Raw genomic sequence first — 15,384 nt, 5'->3', positions numbered from 1 at the left:
ACACCAGATGGGAAGGAGTACCAAAAAAGAAAAGAAACGAAAACAGGCGGGAGGGAAGGCAGCAAGAAAGAATAAAAATAGCCCTGCAAGGGGGGGGAAAGGAGGGGAAATGACTGACAGATAACGTGCCGATCGGTGGCAGTTTTTCTAAATCTCCGTCTGTTCCCTCCCTTCGTTCTTCCTCCTCACATTATTGCACGAACAAGGAAAGTGGATGATCGCAATAACGACGGAGGTTGCACCGGTGTTGTTGTGGCGGGGTCAATTCACCCACTAACACCGCTTAGGGTTAACGAACAGTGAATGTCGCCCGTTGGCTCCACCATTGAATGAAGATGACAGCTCGGCTCATCCGCTGAAGCAACGGTCTGACAGGCGGCACACCACCCCATGCCACAAGCCATGCCGTGGGCCCACTTCCTGGCTACTAGCCACTGGCCACTGGCCACTGGTGTCACAGTGCCCCCTCTCGGGGACAGTCGGGCTTTCCCCTGTTATAACCCCAGGGGGACCACCCGTTCATCGGACATGGGGCACCAAACGGTCAGTAGTCTATTTTGTAGTGTGTTATGCCTTGCCCATTATTGTCCACTTCCCTGTTCTGTTCTGCAGAAAAAGGTACTCTTGCTACGTAGTAACCAACCTGCAAGAAGTACCAGGACGGGGAAAAGTGGAGCCCATGTCCGTCCATCCTTCCTACGTATGCGGGTTCTGCGTTTGTCTTTCCCGGGCCATTGACGAGTCGGCATTTGGGTTTGTTGTCCAGGGGAAAAAAGTGATACATAGAAGCAAAGAGCAAACAACGAAAAAAAAAAATAGCACAGATCATGATACAAATCCCTCTCTCTATCTCTTCCCCCGATAAAACCTGTCTTATACATAATAAACCCCCCTCTCTTCCCCCGATCTGATCTGCCTTGCTTCAGGATGGTTCCACAGACGACTTTCTTTTTTCCTTCTTCTTGTTCTCTTCTTCTTTTCTTCCTTTCCCGTCTTCATGGCTGATGACTTCGTCATTGAGGCCTTTACCCTCTTGGCCATTGCCATTCTGACCATTGCCTGCCGCATCGCGGCCAGGTGGATTACGGCGGGGCCTAAGAATTTCGCACTGGATGATTATTTGATGCCGGTTGCAGGGGTACGTCTTACTTACCTACCGACCAGCTTGGCTGCTTACTCCCCCGGCCCCCCTTTTCATGACAACCATACAAAACCCTATCGGTTGATGTCCACCCTCTAACCAATTTTCTGGCGGGCAGGTAGTGTACGCCCTCGAAACCGGCGCCGCCTACTGCGTCAGCGCCTGGTGGCACGGCCTCGCCAACAACTCCATGACCGCGGCCCAGCGCGCGGCGCTCTCCCCGCAGTCCGAAGAGTACCGGCTCCGCGTCGGGGGCTCCAAGACCCAGGTGCTGGGATGGTCGCTGTATACCACTTTGCTGTGGTTGCTCAAGACGTGCATGGCGGTGTTTTATTCGCGACTGACGTACGCCTCCCTTTTCTTGGTTGGATGGATCGGGGTCTGTGGTTTCCGTTCGATTGACCCCCATAATCTAGGGCTGGAATATACAACATGACCCGTCGCATCCGTCTCGCCTACCTCTTCATCGCCGGCACCTACCTCGCGGTCATCCTGAGTATCCTGCTGGGGTGTCGTCCGCTCCGCAGAAACTGGCAGATCTACCCGGATCCCGGGAATTACTGTCAGCCGGCTGTCTCGCATATCGATGTGTACGTGACGGTGACGCTGAATGTGGTGACGGACGTGTATTTGATTTCGATTCCGTTTCCTGTACGCTCCCCCCCCCTTCGGAACGATCCCGACCGACGACGATTTTTGCTGTTGTTTGGGATCAAAAGCTGATTGCGAGATGGGATAGATCCTCTTCAAAGCCCGTCTCCCCTGGCGCGAGAAACTCGAATTGGTGGTGTTGTTCAGCGGCGGGTTATTCGTCATGGCGGCGGGGATTCTGCGGTGTGTGTTGATCGTCACGGTGCGTAAAAAACCTCTTACTTGCTTCTTCGTCACTTGAGTGACTTAACCTCCTGCTCCAACCCTCGTCCCAAACGACGACGATGCTGACTCCAACGCAAGGCCGGCGCAAACGGCGCCTCCCAAGCCGGCAGCTGGGCCTGTCGCGAGACCTTCGTCGCCGTCATCATCGGCAACCTCCCCATGATCTACCCCGTGTGTCGCCGGATGGTGAAACGGGCGGGCACCTACTGGTCCTCCCAGAGCTTCAACGCCAAGGGCGGAAGTACGACGACTGGCCTCGGAGGGTCAGGGTATCCCCTTTCTGAAGGAGAGCATCAGAGTGCGCATTCGCAGTCCCGGAAGAAGAAGTTCCGTCATCCCTTGTCGTTGCCGGATACGCAGTGGACGCAGTTGGCGACGGTCAGTGATGAGCAGATCATGCTGGCGGCGGTGGATGCGGAGGGTCAGCGGACGGGGGAAGAAGGAGGGATTCATGTAGTCCAGGAGTTGATAATTACGAGGAATTGATTGGTCATATTAGGGGGTGGAGCTGGAGGTGCTATGTGTTCATTGTGTGACGGCGTTGTGATCTTGTATATAGTGTTGTTTCTTAGGGTATAGCTTGTTTTGTGTTCTCCGGCTGTAAGTGGTTGTCAATGCTTGTATACCATTGGTTCTAACTCGCAGGCTTGTGATTCTATTCGAGAAAGCATTGGAATGGACTCCTGTATTTTCCACCAGCTGCCATTCCAGGATCGTTCTTGTACTCATCCTTGCTTGATGGACAAACTTGACGAATGGAAGGATGATGCACCACCAACCGCGTACTCTGTCCTAGAGCCCGCTTGTGCCATGCGCTCGCTATATTGTGGGTGAGGATCAGCACGATGGTCTCTGGGACGTAGTAGGGGCGGAGCGACAAGGCCAATCGCCCAGGATAATGCCATAGAGCACAACAAGAGCTTAAGATAACTGCTTACTGCCAGTTAGGCCCCATACTACTGCTCCAAACGACCCGAATTCAGCAACACACTCACGTGACCCAGCAAGACCGACAAGACCCCACGATGACGATGACTTCAGAGTAACCTAGTGTAAGAGTGGACGCACCTTCCTTCCCCCGCCGCTCGGACTGAATCGCCCTCAAGAAAACCAATCGAAGGCTTCCCTACATTCATGCAAACCGACACATTGACCCCTGTTTCCATCTCAAAATCCTGGACTTGTAGAAGAGGAGACCCGCCGCTTTCCGGCAGTATACTACAAACCCCCACTACTCATAGTTCTACCCTGTTGGGGTTTCTGGGTTGATGATCTGATTGAGACACTTCGGTACGGGGGAGGGCTTATGCCTATATGAGATTTGTCCCGCCTGCTTCCTTCACATTTCACTTTTATTTGGGGCGGGGGGAGAGGGTTGTGCATTTCGGTCTTTCCCAATCGACAATTGCACATGGATGGATCTGTATGTGCAATCTCTCCCCTTCCCCCGTCTCAGTCTCAGTCTGAGTTTTCACAATAACCGTTGGATAACAGATTCCTTCTTGGCATATGTACTAGCCGCCAATCGACTAAGCCAGCCGCCGCTTGATTGACCGCCATGCAACCGCCGCGGGCGTGTCCATACCTATCTGTATACTACTTCCATCTAACCGGATGGTAGGTGAGTTCTTGGCTGCTGCCCAGAGTCAAAGAATTAAGTCAACCCTAAAGGAAGCGCCGTCGGTACGCCTAGCGAAGATAAGATAAGCTTATGATCGAAGGGTAGAGAACTGTGCGCAGGAGAAGCGTCCTTCTTTCTGTATGGCCGCCTCTCACTATCCTATCTTTAGGGACGATCTAGGGTCATTTGGGAAATGTCCGAGTGAGGCATGGGCCGGGCGATACGCTCCCCGTATGCACACGACCGCAACGCCTCGGCTCAGCCTTGGGATAAAAAACGATTCATTTGGACTTTTACTGGCTTTGCATACTCCAACTTCAAGCTTGACTCTGTCTGTATTGTAAGCCGCCTCCGTGCCAGTCGCACGTTAGTCACGAGAGGGTCCCCACACTACTACGTACTGACGCCGTCGTAGACATTGGACAGTACTCCAATCAGACGCAGATAGATGTAACAAGCGCTTGGTTTATGCTTTAAGCTGACGTTTTTTTTTTTTTGGTAGCCAAGGAGAATCTTGTCGCGCATCAGTCGCCCTCGCAGCCACACAACCCTAGTAAAGGCAGCCAGACAGACATTATCCGCGTGTGTTTTTCCTCCTCTCCCTTTAGTGCGATGCTGAATCGATGAGATATTTGTGTCGATCTTAGGACCGAGCGGGCGCCATATATAGAGTGTGAATTCGGGTCTGCCGTCTGGCACACAGTGGAGAACCAACTTCAATCTGAGAGTTCAAATCCACTGGAACGCGGCTCTACTTGACCGACCTCTCTCACTATATCGAGCTGCCCTTCTGCTCTCCAAGCACTGACATCCATTAACCATCCCTTCAATTCCCCTGATCACGTCACCAGCATGGTAAACAGCTGAATCTATGCATCCCGCTTCAATGTCTAGTGCTTATTGGAAATTCTAGCGTTCCAGATCCTCCGGTCGCAAGGGAAACTGTCAGGACTGCGGACACCTCAACACGGTCCATACCTTCGAAAAATGCGGCGTGAGAAATTGCACGACTCAGTGGGTGATATGTCAAGTCACAGGACCAGAGAGGACGTACGACCAGCCTAGAACACAGAGTGCTAGATGATTTCCAGAGGATTGCGCTAAGGATTGGAAGCCGGACCATTGGGGAATGAATCCCCCGGACAACACACACGTGCTTGGGCGCGACACTCCAATATACGCGCTTCGAGGACAGGAAGCTTTGCTGGCATCCAGAGCGCATTCGCTACCCATCCGCTGAGAACGCGAAGAGACTGACCACCTAGAATAGCCTTCTAAGACCAGATTATTTCCTACGATAGAGTCAGGAACCTCCAAAGCGGAAGGGATGGATGGGGTCTGGTTGAGGAGAGTTTGAATCCGGCTGCATTGATCTGGGAGCTTGGTCGCGCATTGACCCGATGCGATTAGAGCACTCCAGGATAATTGAGAATAAGCTGAGACTTTCAATGATTGGAGGCGACGCGGACGGAGTGCGTCTGCCCCACAGTTGCTTGTATTAGACATGGTGGGCTAACCAGAGTGTTGAGAAGTCAGACAGCAGTTATGCGCTTAGTTGAGTGACTGACATTTGGCGAGAGAAAGAGGTTGACTCGGTTGAAGGCAAAGGAGATAATAGTAAGAGTCTGTTCTTAGTAGGTATCAGTCATGATACCTGGAACAAGAACGTGGGGTGGGAGCATGGCCTTTCAGCTTTACAGCTCATAACAGGGAAAGGGAGATGAACAAGCCTTGCAGGTGGAGTATATAAGTTACCGAGGGGAGAGAAAGGAGGAGTTCGAGTGCCGACGGTGTTTTGGGGGGGTCGGACTGGGTCCAACATCACGTGACTAGACGCAAGGAGTCCTATAGGCGGTCACTGCTGTAGTAGCAAGAGAATGTGTTTTTATGTACAGAGTAGCTGTTAATTATATTCTTCTGTATTGGTAATACTTCACAGCTAAGGCGCTGCAGAGTCCGTGTGCACTAACAACCTCATGCCCAGTCGAGAAGACCGAGACATGCCCAATCGGGGATCTTTTCATCTTTACTACAGTATTACCTAAGGTAGGACGTACTAACCTCTCAGTTAAGTACTAGTATATCTTATATGGGTGGTTATCTGAAGGTGAATACGCTGGGGCCATCAGCGATAAGATACATGACCACTGAGGCAGGCAGGTTGTCGCTCATGCAGCCCTAATCCCGGAATCTTGTCCCTGACCTGTGGGTCGCGCGCACGCTTGAACCTGCGATAAGATAAGTGGAATACCTTCCTTGGGGACTGCACGGAGCAGGATCTGGGCTCTACGGAAGGTATTCAGGGAGCAAAAGCAGTGGCTAAATCGGACGGTGCAGCAGCGGCACCTTCCTAATTAATGATAAGTGATAACTTATAGACTTCACGCCCAAGACATAACCGAGTGAGTGGATTGATCGACTCTCACAGCGAACATCCAAACATCCCAACAACCCAAAAGCCTCCCATTACTTCTCCACTACTCCGAACTCAATTACTCCCCTCCCCCAGCGTCTCACGCCTCTGCCTCCTTGGTGATCTGCGTCGCCTCCCCGCCCGAAACCAACACCTCATCGCGCTTCAGCGAGGCCTTGACCGGGTTCTTGGCCTGGAAGATCTCGGTCAACTCCTCGAGGGTGCGCTTACTGGTCTCGACGAACAGGAAGTAGATGACGATGACCTCGAGGGTGTCCCAGAAGATGAAGAGGAAGTAGTACTTCCAGCCGGCGCGGGTGAAGGCGATGCCGGTGACGAAGGTGTTGTAGAAGGAGGCGATGTTGACGAAGAACTGTTCGGCTGTTATTAAAAGGGTTTCACGGGAAGACTGCCAGTCAAAAGAAACTTACGTTGTTCATGCCCATGCCCTTGGCGCGGGACTCGTACCGCAGACACTCGACGGGGTACATGGCCTGGTTGGGGGTCCAGCCGGCGGAGATGACGAAGCCGAAGATGAAGATCATGGCGATCTGGGCGCGCGCGGTGACGCCGCTCTTGGCGGTCGGGGTGCCATCCGGCCCGTCGACGACGTTGGTCGCGTTCAGCGCCGTCACGATGATGAACAGCACCACCACCAGGCTGGTCGACACCAGCAGCTGCTGCCGCCGTCCGAACCGGTCCGTCAGCAGCGCCCCGGACACCGCCCCGATCAGTGACACCACGTTCTGCAAGCCCTGCAGCAGCAGCTGCGTGTTGTTGCTGGTGATCCCCGCGCCGCGGAGCATCTGCGGGTAGTAGTAGCTGACGGGGCCGTTGCCGGACCATTGGCCGAAGAGAGCTGTGTGCGATGTCAGTTGCGGTGGCTAAGGTGAGGGGACTCTGGGACACCGCAGGGGAGGAAACTCACCCATGAAGATCACCAGCATGGACCGATACCGCGTCTCGCGGGTGTTGAACAGCTCGCGGTAGTCCCACCAGCGCTTGTCGGACCCCGTCTTGGAAATGTCCTCCATCATCTCCCGGTATTCCAGCTGCACGATCGGAGCGTTGCGGTCGCCCTCGCCGTGGTACTCGGCCAGCACGTTGAGGGCCTCTTCGTGGCGGTCGTGGGACATGAGCCAACGGGGGGACTGGACACGATTAGCCTCTGCCTTCACGGCACGGATAACCCATGAAGACCTACCTCAGGGAGGAAGTAAACGAAACACAACACCAGCCCGGAGAACACCATCTGCAGCCAGATCGGAATCCGCCAGCTCATGTCGCTCTGGATGTGGCTGGTGCGCCAGGGGATGAAAGTGCCCGGAATACCACCCCCGAACCACAGCACGTTGTACAGACCCGTCATGGCACCGCGGTAGGCCGGGTGGGCCATCTCCGACACGTAGGCCGGTCCGGCAGTGGCCGAGGTCGCCACGCCGAATCCCAGCAGGAAGCGGCCGCCCATGAATCCGCCCAGGTTGTGGCACGAGGCTTGCACGCAGGTTCCGATGATGATGAAGACGGCGCCAATCGCCATGCCGACTCGTCGCCCTATTGTACGCCTGTCAGAGCCTTGCTTCCGTAACCAGACCCCAGGGAATGGGGAAAGAAGAATGTACCCTTGAAATCAGTGAAGGGACCGGCCGTGAACGATCCGACGATGTTTCCGATGGTATAGATGGCGTACACAATACCGGTCGAGGGGGTACCGGCGTCCGGGTCGAACCCGAAGTAGTCGCGGTACTGGGGATAACTGTTGATCGAGCCCATCAGGGAACCGTCGTAACCGTTGATGCAGGAGTTGAGCATGGCGACCGCGATACAGCAGTACAGCTAACTGTCCGTTAGCACCCACACCGCCCACGCACCACATCACCGAGTGGCATACCTTGAGCATGCTCTTGCTCCACAGACTGGGCTTCTGCTGGATGGTGGCCACCGCCAACGCCGCATTGTGGACCCCCTTGACCTGGACCTCGGACGAGTCCAGGTGGGAGACCTCCGCCGTATGTTTCTCAGACATGGTGAGAGAGCTTCCGGAAGACAATCTTTCGAATTGATGTTCAAAGCTGACCTGAGAAACAAAAAGAAGAGAAACCGAAGACTCGAGCGGAAATCAAGGAGCTCATATATACCATCGAAAATTGAAGCGAGGGCGGGCGGGCGGGCGGGCGAGGGATGGTGGCATGGCATGGTAAGACTGGGTATCGCTGCATGTCTGACTATAGTCCCTTCCTGTCACCAGATGCCGCGGAAAATTTGCTGGGGAGGACGCGCTGTGATAGGGCAGGGACAGGAACTCGCAAAGAATAGGCTGAGTGGCGGGCTAATTGCAGCAAGGATGAGACCCCGTATCCAAACGGGATTAGATGAATCCGGGGAAGCTGGGGATGCCCGAAAGGCAAGAGAGAGAGAGTGTGGCAGTCTGGGCCGGACTGCCGCAGGGAAACGCGATCGTGGTTTTGCTATTTGCTAGTTACCATTTGCCATTTGCCATTTGCCATTTGCCATTTGCCATTTCGCTAGATATTGGATTGAAAAAAGGTTGGGGCAAGATTGAGCCATATTGGGTGGTTTCTTGGTGTGTTTGGGTGGTGCTTTGCGTGACAGCCGGGCCACGGGCCGAACAGCCGGACGAGAGAGACCCCATGGGGATTAGACATGATGAGCCACACGAGATGCGAGATTAGACCCTTTCTTTTCTGGTAGGTTCTCGGCCCTCGACTCCGTCCTAAGGACTCATAGAGACACATGTGAACTGAATTTCAGGGTCTTAAGCGAGTGGTTGGGTCGAACTATAGTGGGCTGAGGTATATCCCCCCTTTCATTCCCTTTCCCCGCGGTTTTTGCTGCCCACATGGCGTGAATTTGGGATCGAGCCCTAAATTAGACCCCGGGATGATCAGTGAATCGCCTCCAAACACTCTCACTGAGTGACTAACTGACCTTTCGCACAGACACTCTTTCCCAGTCACTCGATCCACAATCGAATTGACCGGACCGTTCAAGCGCCCAAGCTACTGCAGGAGGTTATTGGGAGTTCTTTCCGTATCCCAACTCATGGCATCGATCGAGCTGGGTGAAGCTCTCCGACTGCCGCTCTTCCACGTGTCCATCCGACCACCGACGGAGGGGCAGGCCATGCCATGCCATGCTTTCTAGGCCATGCATCTCGCTTGACTTATCCGGAATCGTATCGTATTGCTTTTTTGCTATATTCTATCATAGGTATCGTAATATATTGTACAGCACAACCCAACATACAGTCACCTGTCATGTTGCCTCGTGCCTCGCCCCAACAGGATTCACCCTTCCCTTTTCTCCCTAGGTTGCCACAAACAACCCCTCTGCGGCAAACAACCATCTACCCCATCAACTCCGCCTTCTCCGCAGGACTAATATACAGACTCAGCGTATAATACCGCCCGGCAATCAGCTCCGACACCCCCTGCTGGTGCTGCAGCTGCGCCGCCGCGCCGGCCAGCACCAGCCGCGACCCGCCCGCGAAGGGGGTCGCCACCCACAGCGGGGTGCCCGCGCGATCCGCGCCCGTCCAGCTCTCGGCCGTGCACGACATGCTGCTCCCGTACAGCAGCGGGTTAAACCCGTTGCAGACGGCCTCGGGGATGTGCAGGACGTTCTCGAGGACGAGGGTGTGCGTGTGCGTGTCGGGGTGGGTGCTGTCAAACGGGTTGTGGTTGTTGTTGTTGGGGTCCGTCAGCGACCGCATAACAGGTATCTCCACCGTGCCGACGCCGGCCACCTCCAGCTCCTCCATCGGGTTGAAGATGTTGGTCTGCAGGCGCACGCTGGTCACGGGCCGGTAGCTCGTGAAGGCGGCGCGGTCGCGCGCGTAGTGGCAGTTGCCCTGCACGATCATCCAGTCGTAGCAGAGCCGGTGCGCGGTCGGGTCTGTGCGCGCGCGCTTGAGCGTGCTGTCTTCGAAGTCGGTGTCGGAGAGGGTGCGGATGGACATTTTTTTTTGTCTCTGGGGTTTGTGGGGGGTGCTGCGGTGATTGGTCGTTAGTGAGGGGGGGGTCTGTCTTTGTTGGGGGCGCTGGTGCTACCGAGCTTACAATGGCTGATTGTTGTCGCAAAGTCGCAAGGCAGAATACGAGTGATGGGTTGGGGTGATGAGGTCTAGTGTATGAATGCTGGATGGATGCAATTGAGTGTTAGGAAAAGTTTTTATGGATAAGGGAGTGAATGGAACTGGATGAAAGAGTAGAAAAGTAAAAGAATGTGGTTCAGATTGAGTCCTGAGTTGCGAATAATTCCAAGGCTGGGGGATGGGAAGGACGAGGAACCACCGGGCGGAGCTTGCTGGCGCCGAATGCGGTCCGCCGGCAGTATATCTCCGGGCGGTCAGAGGGTGTGGTCACCGCCAGCCACTAGCTCCTAAACAGGTTAGTTTTTGGGGCAAGGTGGGAGTCGATTACTCATGACCCTGGGTCACGTGATTATATTTGATGGGCTGGCTGGGTTGACCCTTGGCTTTGCGGTGATTCTCAGATTCTGATTATGTACATATGTAGATTGATGGGCAACAGTTTATGTATGGAATATACCTAGGAAGTCGGACTTCAGACCAATTTTGGAAGTAGAGTTTAGGTAGAGTAGTCAGGGAATGCTGCGTGGTGCAAGTTCCCGCATGTAAGTTGACACACTCGACACTTCACGAAGTGGAGAGCCTGGCAGGCTCTATTTCTCTGCACTAGAAAGAGGCTTCTTTGTTTATCTAGAGATAAAACACGGCAATCTGAGACAGACAGAAAGTGAGAGAACATCCATGACTTCATCCCCTCAGGGCTACTCCTCCCCGCGGAACATATATTCCGCTGTCTCTAATCCGCCCCGGGAACTCTATAAAACCCCATCGTCATCGCATGTAACCTCGCTCAATTCCCAATTCACCTTGACCTTGACTTGACATTCCCTCTACCTACACACATACACACCCTTAATCAGGCATCATGTCCCACCTCACCTACTACAACTACGACGGCGTCGGCAAGCGCAACCAACAGACCTTCAAATACAGCCAGGCCGTCCGCATCGGCGACCGCATCGAATGTTCCGGCCAGGGTAGGTCCTCCCCTTTCCCTCATCATCATGCATACACAATGCAATGCTAAATTTCCGGGTAAAAAGGCGGCTGGGACCCCCAAACCGGCGAGATCCACCGCGAGATCAACGCGCAGATCGACCAGGCCTTCGCGAACGTGGACCTGAATCTGAAGACCGCCGGCGGGAAGGGCTGGAGCCAGGTGTTCCGGGTGAATTCGTACCACGTGCCCATCAACAACGAGGCGCTGGACGCCATGGTCCGGAACTTCAAGAAGTGGATGCCCGACCACGAGCCGCTGTGGACCTGTGTTGGTGTCACGCGGCTGGGCGAGGATGATATGCGCGTTGAGATTGAGGTTGTTGCGCATGATCCGAAATAGATTCTGGAGGGGATTGGGGACGAGGAGGGAGAGGATGAAGTGTGTGAGTAACTGGGTTTAGATGTTTTGTGACTTTATTCAGCGTGATGGTGAAGATGAAAAAGCGAAAACAAGGGGGTGCTTGGTGCTGACATTTGCATAATGAACGGAGTTTGAGTATTTCGGTGCAATAGATCAACGAGGATGAACTGCCTTCAGTCGCGTAACAAAGCATTTGCAAGTACTTCTTCAGTCGGGTATCAGGACTGAACTAGGCCATTCATTGTTTACTCGTGAAGGTCGGTTGTTATACTCCATCCTTGATACAATGGGCATTGTAAGCTCTTTGTTGTAGAGGGCTCTATATTCCCGTGCTGCTGCGTATAAATTAGTTGGAAACATCGCCATCATCACCATCAACAATCAACCATCGAGCACCTTCACCTTCACCCGACTTCACCTCTCCAACTCAGCTTCAAGATGCCCTACTTCCGCTTCCGTGCCTACAGCGAGCTGAAAAAGGATCTCGCCCGCCTTAGTACGGCAAGCGAGCCTGCCACAGCTCCTCAGGCATCTGACGCTGAGTCGCGCGTGCCGACCTCCTCAACATCCCATGCTGCGACGCAGACATCCGACGACGGAGCCGGGTTCAGCAGTGAAGACGGGGACGTCCTTCTCACGCCCCAGCAGACCGACAGCGAGAATGAGTCAAGCGACAGCGACGGCCACCCCGCAATCCTCACGCCGCAGAGTACCGGCGACGACACTCCGAAGCCAGGCACAATCATGTTCTTCCCCTGGCTTGGAGCAGATCAAGAAGCACCGCAGCTTCGAAGAGGTCTTCTCCAGTAACGACTTCCGCAACTGGGACTGCCTGCAGCCCGCCGAGCAGGCCCGCCGCCGCGTCCTAGCGCGTAAGATCAATAACCCAGCCAACAAGCCCGTGGATGCGGCGTGCGACATCTGCGAGTGCGCCGACCCGCACGTGGACCTGTGCTGCGAGGGCTGCAAAACCTATTTCCACTTGGAGTGCGCCTGGAACCGGCACGGTGCGATTGAATGGGGCACCGACTATAAATTCAAGCTACCCATGCATTGCCCGGCGTGTCGCAAGCCGTGCAGGTTTGGTGCTGATCTGTTCGACCAGGGGCTCCTAAAAAATGAGGAGGATGAGGTGGTGGAGCAGGCTGAGAGTTTCGAGTACTTGAAGATGGAGGGTCATATTTGGAAGTGAGGCTTGATGTCAGTGACCTCCGGGCTTGGTCCGCTCCTTGTGTCGTTAAGTGACTCCTTTTTATCCCGATTATCATGAAATGAAATCGTAACATTTGATATATTTGATGTGAATATCGCTTTCTGCTTTTTGTTCTTGAAGTAAGCATGTAATTCCGTGTGAGCCACCGACATGGCACCCGTTGAAGTATGAGCTCGGGGTTTCGCTACCCTGACGCGGTAGGGGCCTGTCTTCAAACATGCGCCTTATGCTCTATCGCACTAGCCCCAATCTTAGCGCCCGCAGCAGTAGCACCGAGCTGGAGCCGCTCATTTTCCGGCGCAACATACCGGAGCGGTTGTTCGACCCCGAGATGGCCTCTGGCACATGGTGAACAAAGACACCGTTGCTCTACTGGAAGAAGCGATCGATATCATCCAGCGATCGGTCCGCTGTCTCCGAGTAGAAGAATCACACGACCAGTACGACGGCAAAATTGAACACTGGCCACACCAATGGTAAATTCTACGGCGAATCATCGAGCGGGGAGAAGAAAATCCGGCCATTTCCTGCAGTGTCTCCCTAGTACGCCGCCGTGATGCGGAGGTCACGTGCAAATTTGGCGTATACATCCCCAGTAGAGATGACGGCAATCACTCCACACTTCAAGTCAGGTCATAGAGAGCCATTTGTATGTCGCTTTCGCTCTGATGCTATATCAATTCAGGGCGCATTGTGTAGTCCCAGGCGGATTCGCACACTCGGTTCCGGCGGATGCTGACTTGCCCGACCTGAAATTCGGTTCCGGACCCACTATGCTCAGCAATGAGCTCCTGCCCACGAGAGCTGTAAAACACCGGCCCGGATGACCTGCGTCGGAATAAAGTCCCCATGGAAGAGAGCTTGCTCGGTGTCGAATAACGGCAATTCAAGAGGTGTGGTCTCTCTGCCTGGGATCGGAACCGCTCCTTGCTTACCACTAGCAGGAACCAAGTGTGACCAGGCATTGAGAGACAAGCTAAACGGGTAGGTCTTAGAACCCGAAGAAATCGGAGGCGAGACCACCGCCACGAGAAGAAGAGATACTGTGTACCTTTAAAAGTGGGGACGAAGGCGACCGGGGAAGATCCTCGTTTTGATGTCTCACTAGCTCTAGTCGATGGTCGATCGATGCGGGGAATCAGCAATCAGCAATGCAATTATTGTTAGGAAGGCCGGAACCGAAGCTACACGCTCCGCCGGAAGCGAGTCAATGCGCCCCTGGTTTATAAACACAACCAGCCGGCAGGTAATATTAAAGACAGAGAGGAGCCAGAACGTATCAGCAGATCTTCATATATCTGGGCTGCAAATTGCTCAGGGCTTGGAAACATGATTGCTGCAGATTCGACTCAGGTAGGGGATTCCATGAATGTCATTGGGACTGTCTCTAAAGCTTCCAAGTTCGGGTCACTGATGTTTCAATTCAAGGGCGTTAATTTAGCTGCCGTGCTCAAGCCAGGCGGCTCCTTCTACTATGAAACGCGCATGGTACCGGAGGTTCAGTCCGGAAGGGATGTCATTGTGAAAATTGTCGCAACCGGGCTCTGCGGCTCCGACGTGAGTATTGATTTCTATCCTCTTGACACTGGTGAATCATTTCGGAGTTAATGCGCCACTGCTCCAACAGGTACATTACTGGCAACATGGGCGAATCGGTCGCTATGTGGTAGAGCAACCAATCATCTTGGGCCATGAGTCAACAGGAATCGTTGTCTCTTGCGGCAGCAAAGCTGAAGGGATCGCCGTGGGAGACCGCGTTGCCCTAGAGCCTGGCGTCGCCTGCAATACCTGCGAGCCGTGTCGCAGGGGCCGTTATAATCTCTGCCGTGACATGCGATTTGCAGCGACGCCGCCAATCGACGGGACACTTTGCACATACTACCGCGTCCCGGTCGAGTGCTGTTTCAAGCTTCCCGCTCACATTTCACTGCGTCAGGGCGCATTGGTTGAGCCGTTGAGTGTCGCAGTGCATGCTTGTCGGCTCGCAGGAGATATGCAAACCAAGTCTGTCATCATCTTCGGCGCGGGTCCGGTTGGACTCCTCTGCTGCGCTGTTGCCCGTGCCTTTGGTGCATCTACTGTCGTTGCGGTTGATATTGTTTCCAGTCGGCTTACGGTCGCTGGCAAGTATGGAGCCACACATACATACCAAATGAGTGCTGCATCGCCTGAGGTGAATGCGGCCGACCTTCTCAGAGCGGCGGGACTCGAAGACGGCGCAGATGTGATCTTGGACGCAACGGGGGCGGAGCCTTGCCTTGTCTGTGGTCTACATGCGGTCACGCCAGGAGGAACCTTCATCCAGGTCGGCTTGGGTAGACCGAGTGTCACCGTTCCCATTGGTCAAATCTGCGATAAAGAGGTTACTCTGAAGGGCAGCTTCCGCTACGGCCCTGGAGACTTCCGAACCGCCATAGGACTCCTTGACGCCCGACGTGTCAATGTCGACGGCCTTGTCACTCACGAATACTCCTTCTCGCAGGTCGAGGAGGCATTTCGGAATGTGGCAAACAGGATAGGGATCAAGAGTATCATATATGGACCGGAGATGGATGCAGAAACAGCCAATGCTGTTGAGGCGTAGAAGCTGGGTTTCGGGGCGGGTGACTTCTTTTTATGGCGACTATGGAACTTTGGGATAGAGAGAAA

General features: G+C 54.2%; 6 protein-coding genes across 6 annotated transcripts; 3 read left to right on the top strand and 3 right to left on the bottom strand.

Annotated features, from left to right (window-relative positions):
* The first annotated feature begins 930 nt into the window (after positions 1–930).
* ASPACDRAFT_125809 (uncharacterized protein) lies at positions 931–2,664 on the top strand. The gene is made up of 5 exons (XM_020196850.1): positions 931–1,138; positions 1,260–1,486; positions 1,558–1,792; positions 1,881–1,994; positions 2,096–2,664. Exons 1-5 carry the CDS (start codon positions 998–1,000, stop codon positions 2,501–2,503), a joined length of 1,125 nt encoding a protein of 374 aa, XP_020052585.1. The 5' UTR covers positions 931–997; the 3' UTR covers positions 2,504–2,664.
* Positions 2,665–4,608: 1,944 nt separating this feature from the next.
* On the bottom strand, positions 4,609–5,402 carry ASPACDRAFT_125807 (uncharacterized protein). The gene has a single exon (XM_020196849.1). The coding sequence runs from the start codon at positions 5,142–5,144 to the stop codon at positions 4,665–4,667; it is 480 nt and encodes a 159-aa protein (XP_020052584.1). The 5' UTR covers positions 5,145–5,402; the 3' UTR covers positions 4,609–4,664.
* A 139-nt stretch (positions 5,403–5,541) lies between these two features.
* ASPACDRAFT_1883031 (putative MFS lactose permease) lies at positions 5,542–8,110 on the bottom strand (the record flags this gene model as incomplete). Its single annotated transcript, XM_020198308.1, has 7 exons — positions 7,943–8,110; positions 7,674–7,887; positions 7,256–7,605; positions 6,980–7,202; positions 6,483–6,910; positions 6,204–6,424; positions 5,542–5,569 (listed from the first exon to the last, which is right to left on the bottom strand). The coding sequence occupies exons 1-7, from the start codon at positions 8,075–8,077 to the stop codon at positions 5,542–5,544; spliced, it is 1,599 nt and encodes a 532-aa protein (XP_020052583.1). The 5' UTR covers positions 8,078–8,110.
* A 1,115-nt stretch (positions 8,111–9,225) lies between these two features.
* ASPACDRAFT_125805 (uncharacterized protein) lies at positions 9,226–10,346 on the bottom strand. Its single transcript, XM_020196848.1, has 2 exons — positions 10,131–10,346; positions 9,226–10,061 (listed from the first exon to the last, which is right to left on the bottom strand). Exon 2 carries the CDS (start codon positions 10,028–10,030, stop codon positions 9,419–9,421), a length of 612 nt encoding a protein of 203 aa, XP_020052582.1. The 5' UTR covers positions 10,031–10,061; positions 10,131–10,346; the 3' UTR covers positions 9,226–9,418.
* A 681-nt stretch (positions 10,347–11,027) lies between these two features.
* ASPACDRAFT_63704 (RidA family protein) lies at positions 11,028–11,501 on the top strand (the record flags this gene model as incomplete). The annotated part of the gene is made up of 2 exons (XM_020203923.1): positions 11,028–11,139; positions 11,206–11,501. The coding sequence occupies 2 exons, from the start codon at positions 11,028–11,030 to the stop codon at positions 11,499–11,501; spliced, it is 408 nt and encodes a 135-aa protein (XP_020052581.1).
* A 2,499-nt stretch (positions 11,502–14,000) lies between these two features.
* On the top strand, positions 14,001–15,319 carry ASPACDRAFT_1859491 (NAD(P)-dependent alcohol dehydrogenase; the record flags this gene model as incomplete). Its single annotated transcript, XM_020197671.1, has 3 exons — positions 14,001–14,088; positions 14,164–14,292; positions 14,363–15,319. Exons 1-3 carry the CDS (start codon positions 14,065–14,067, stop codon positions 15,317–15,319), a joined length of 1,110 nt encoding a protein of 369 aa, XP_020052580.1. The 5' UTR covers positions 14,001–14,064.
* Between the last annotated feature and the right edge of the window lie 65 nt (positions 15,320–15,384).

The sequence above is a fragment of the Aspergillus aculeatus genome (genome assembly GCF_001890905.1).
Source record: "Aspergillus aculeatus ATCC 16872 unplaced genomic scaffold ASPACscaffold_17, whole genome shotgun sequence".
Taxonomy (NCBI): Eukaryota; Fungi; Ascomycota; class Eurotiomycetes; order Eurotiales; family Aspergillaceae; genus Aspergillus; species Aspergillus aculeatus.
This window is presented reverse-complemented; position numbering and strand designations above follow the sequence as displayed.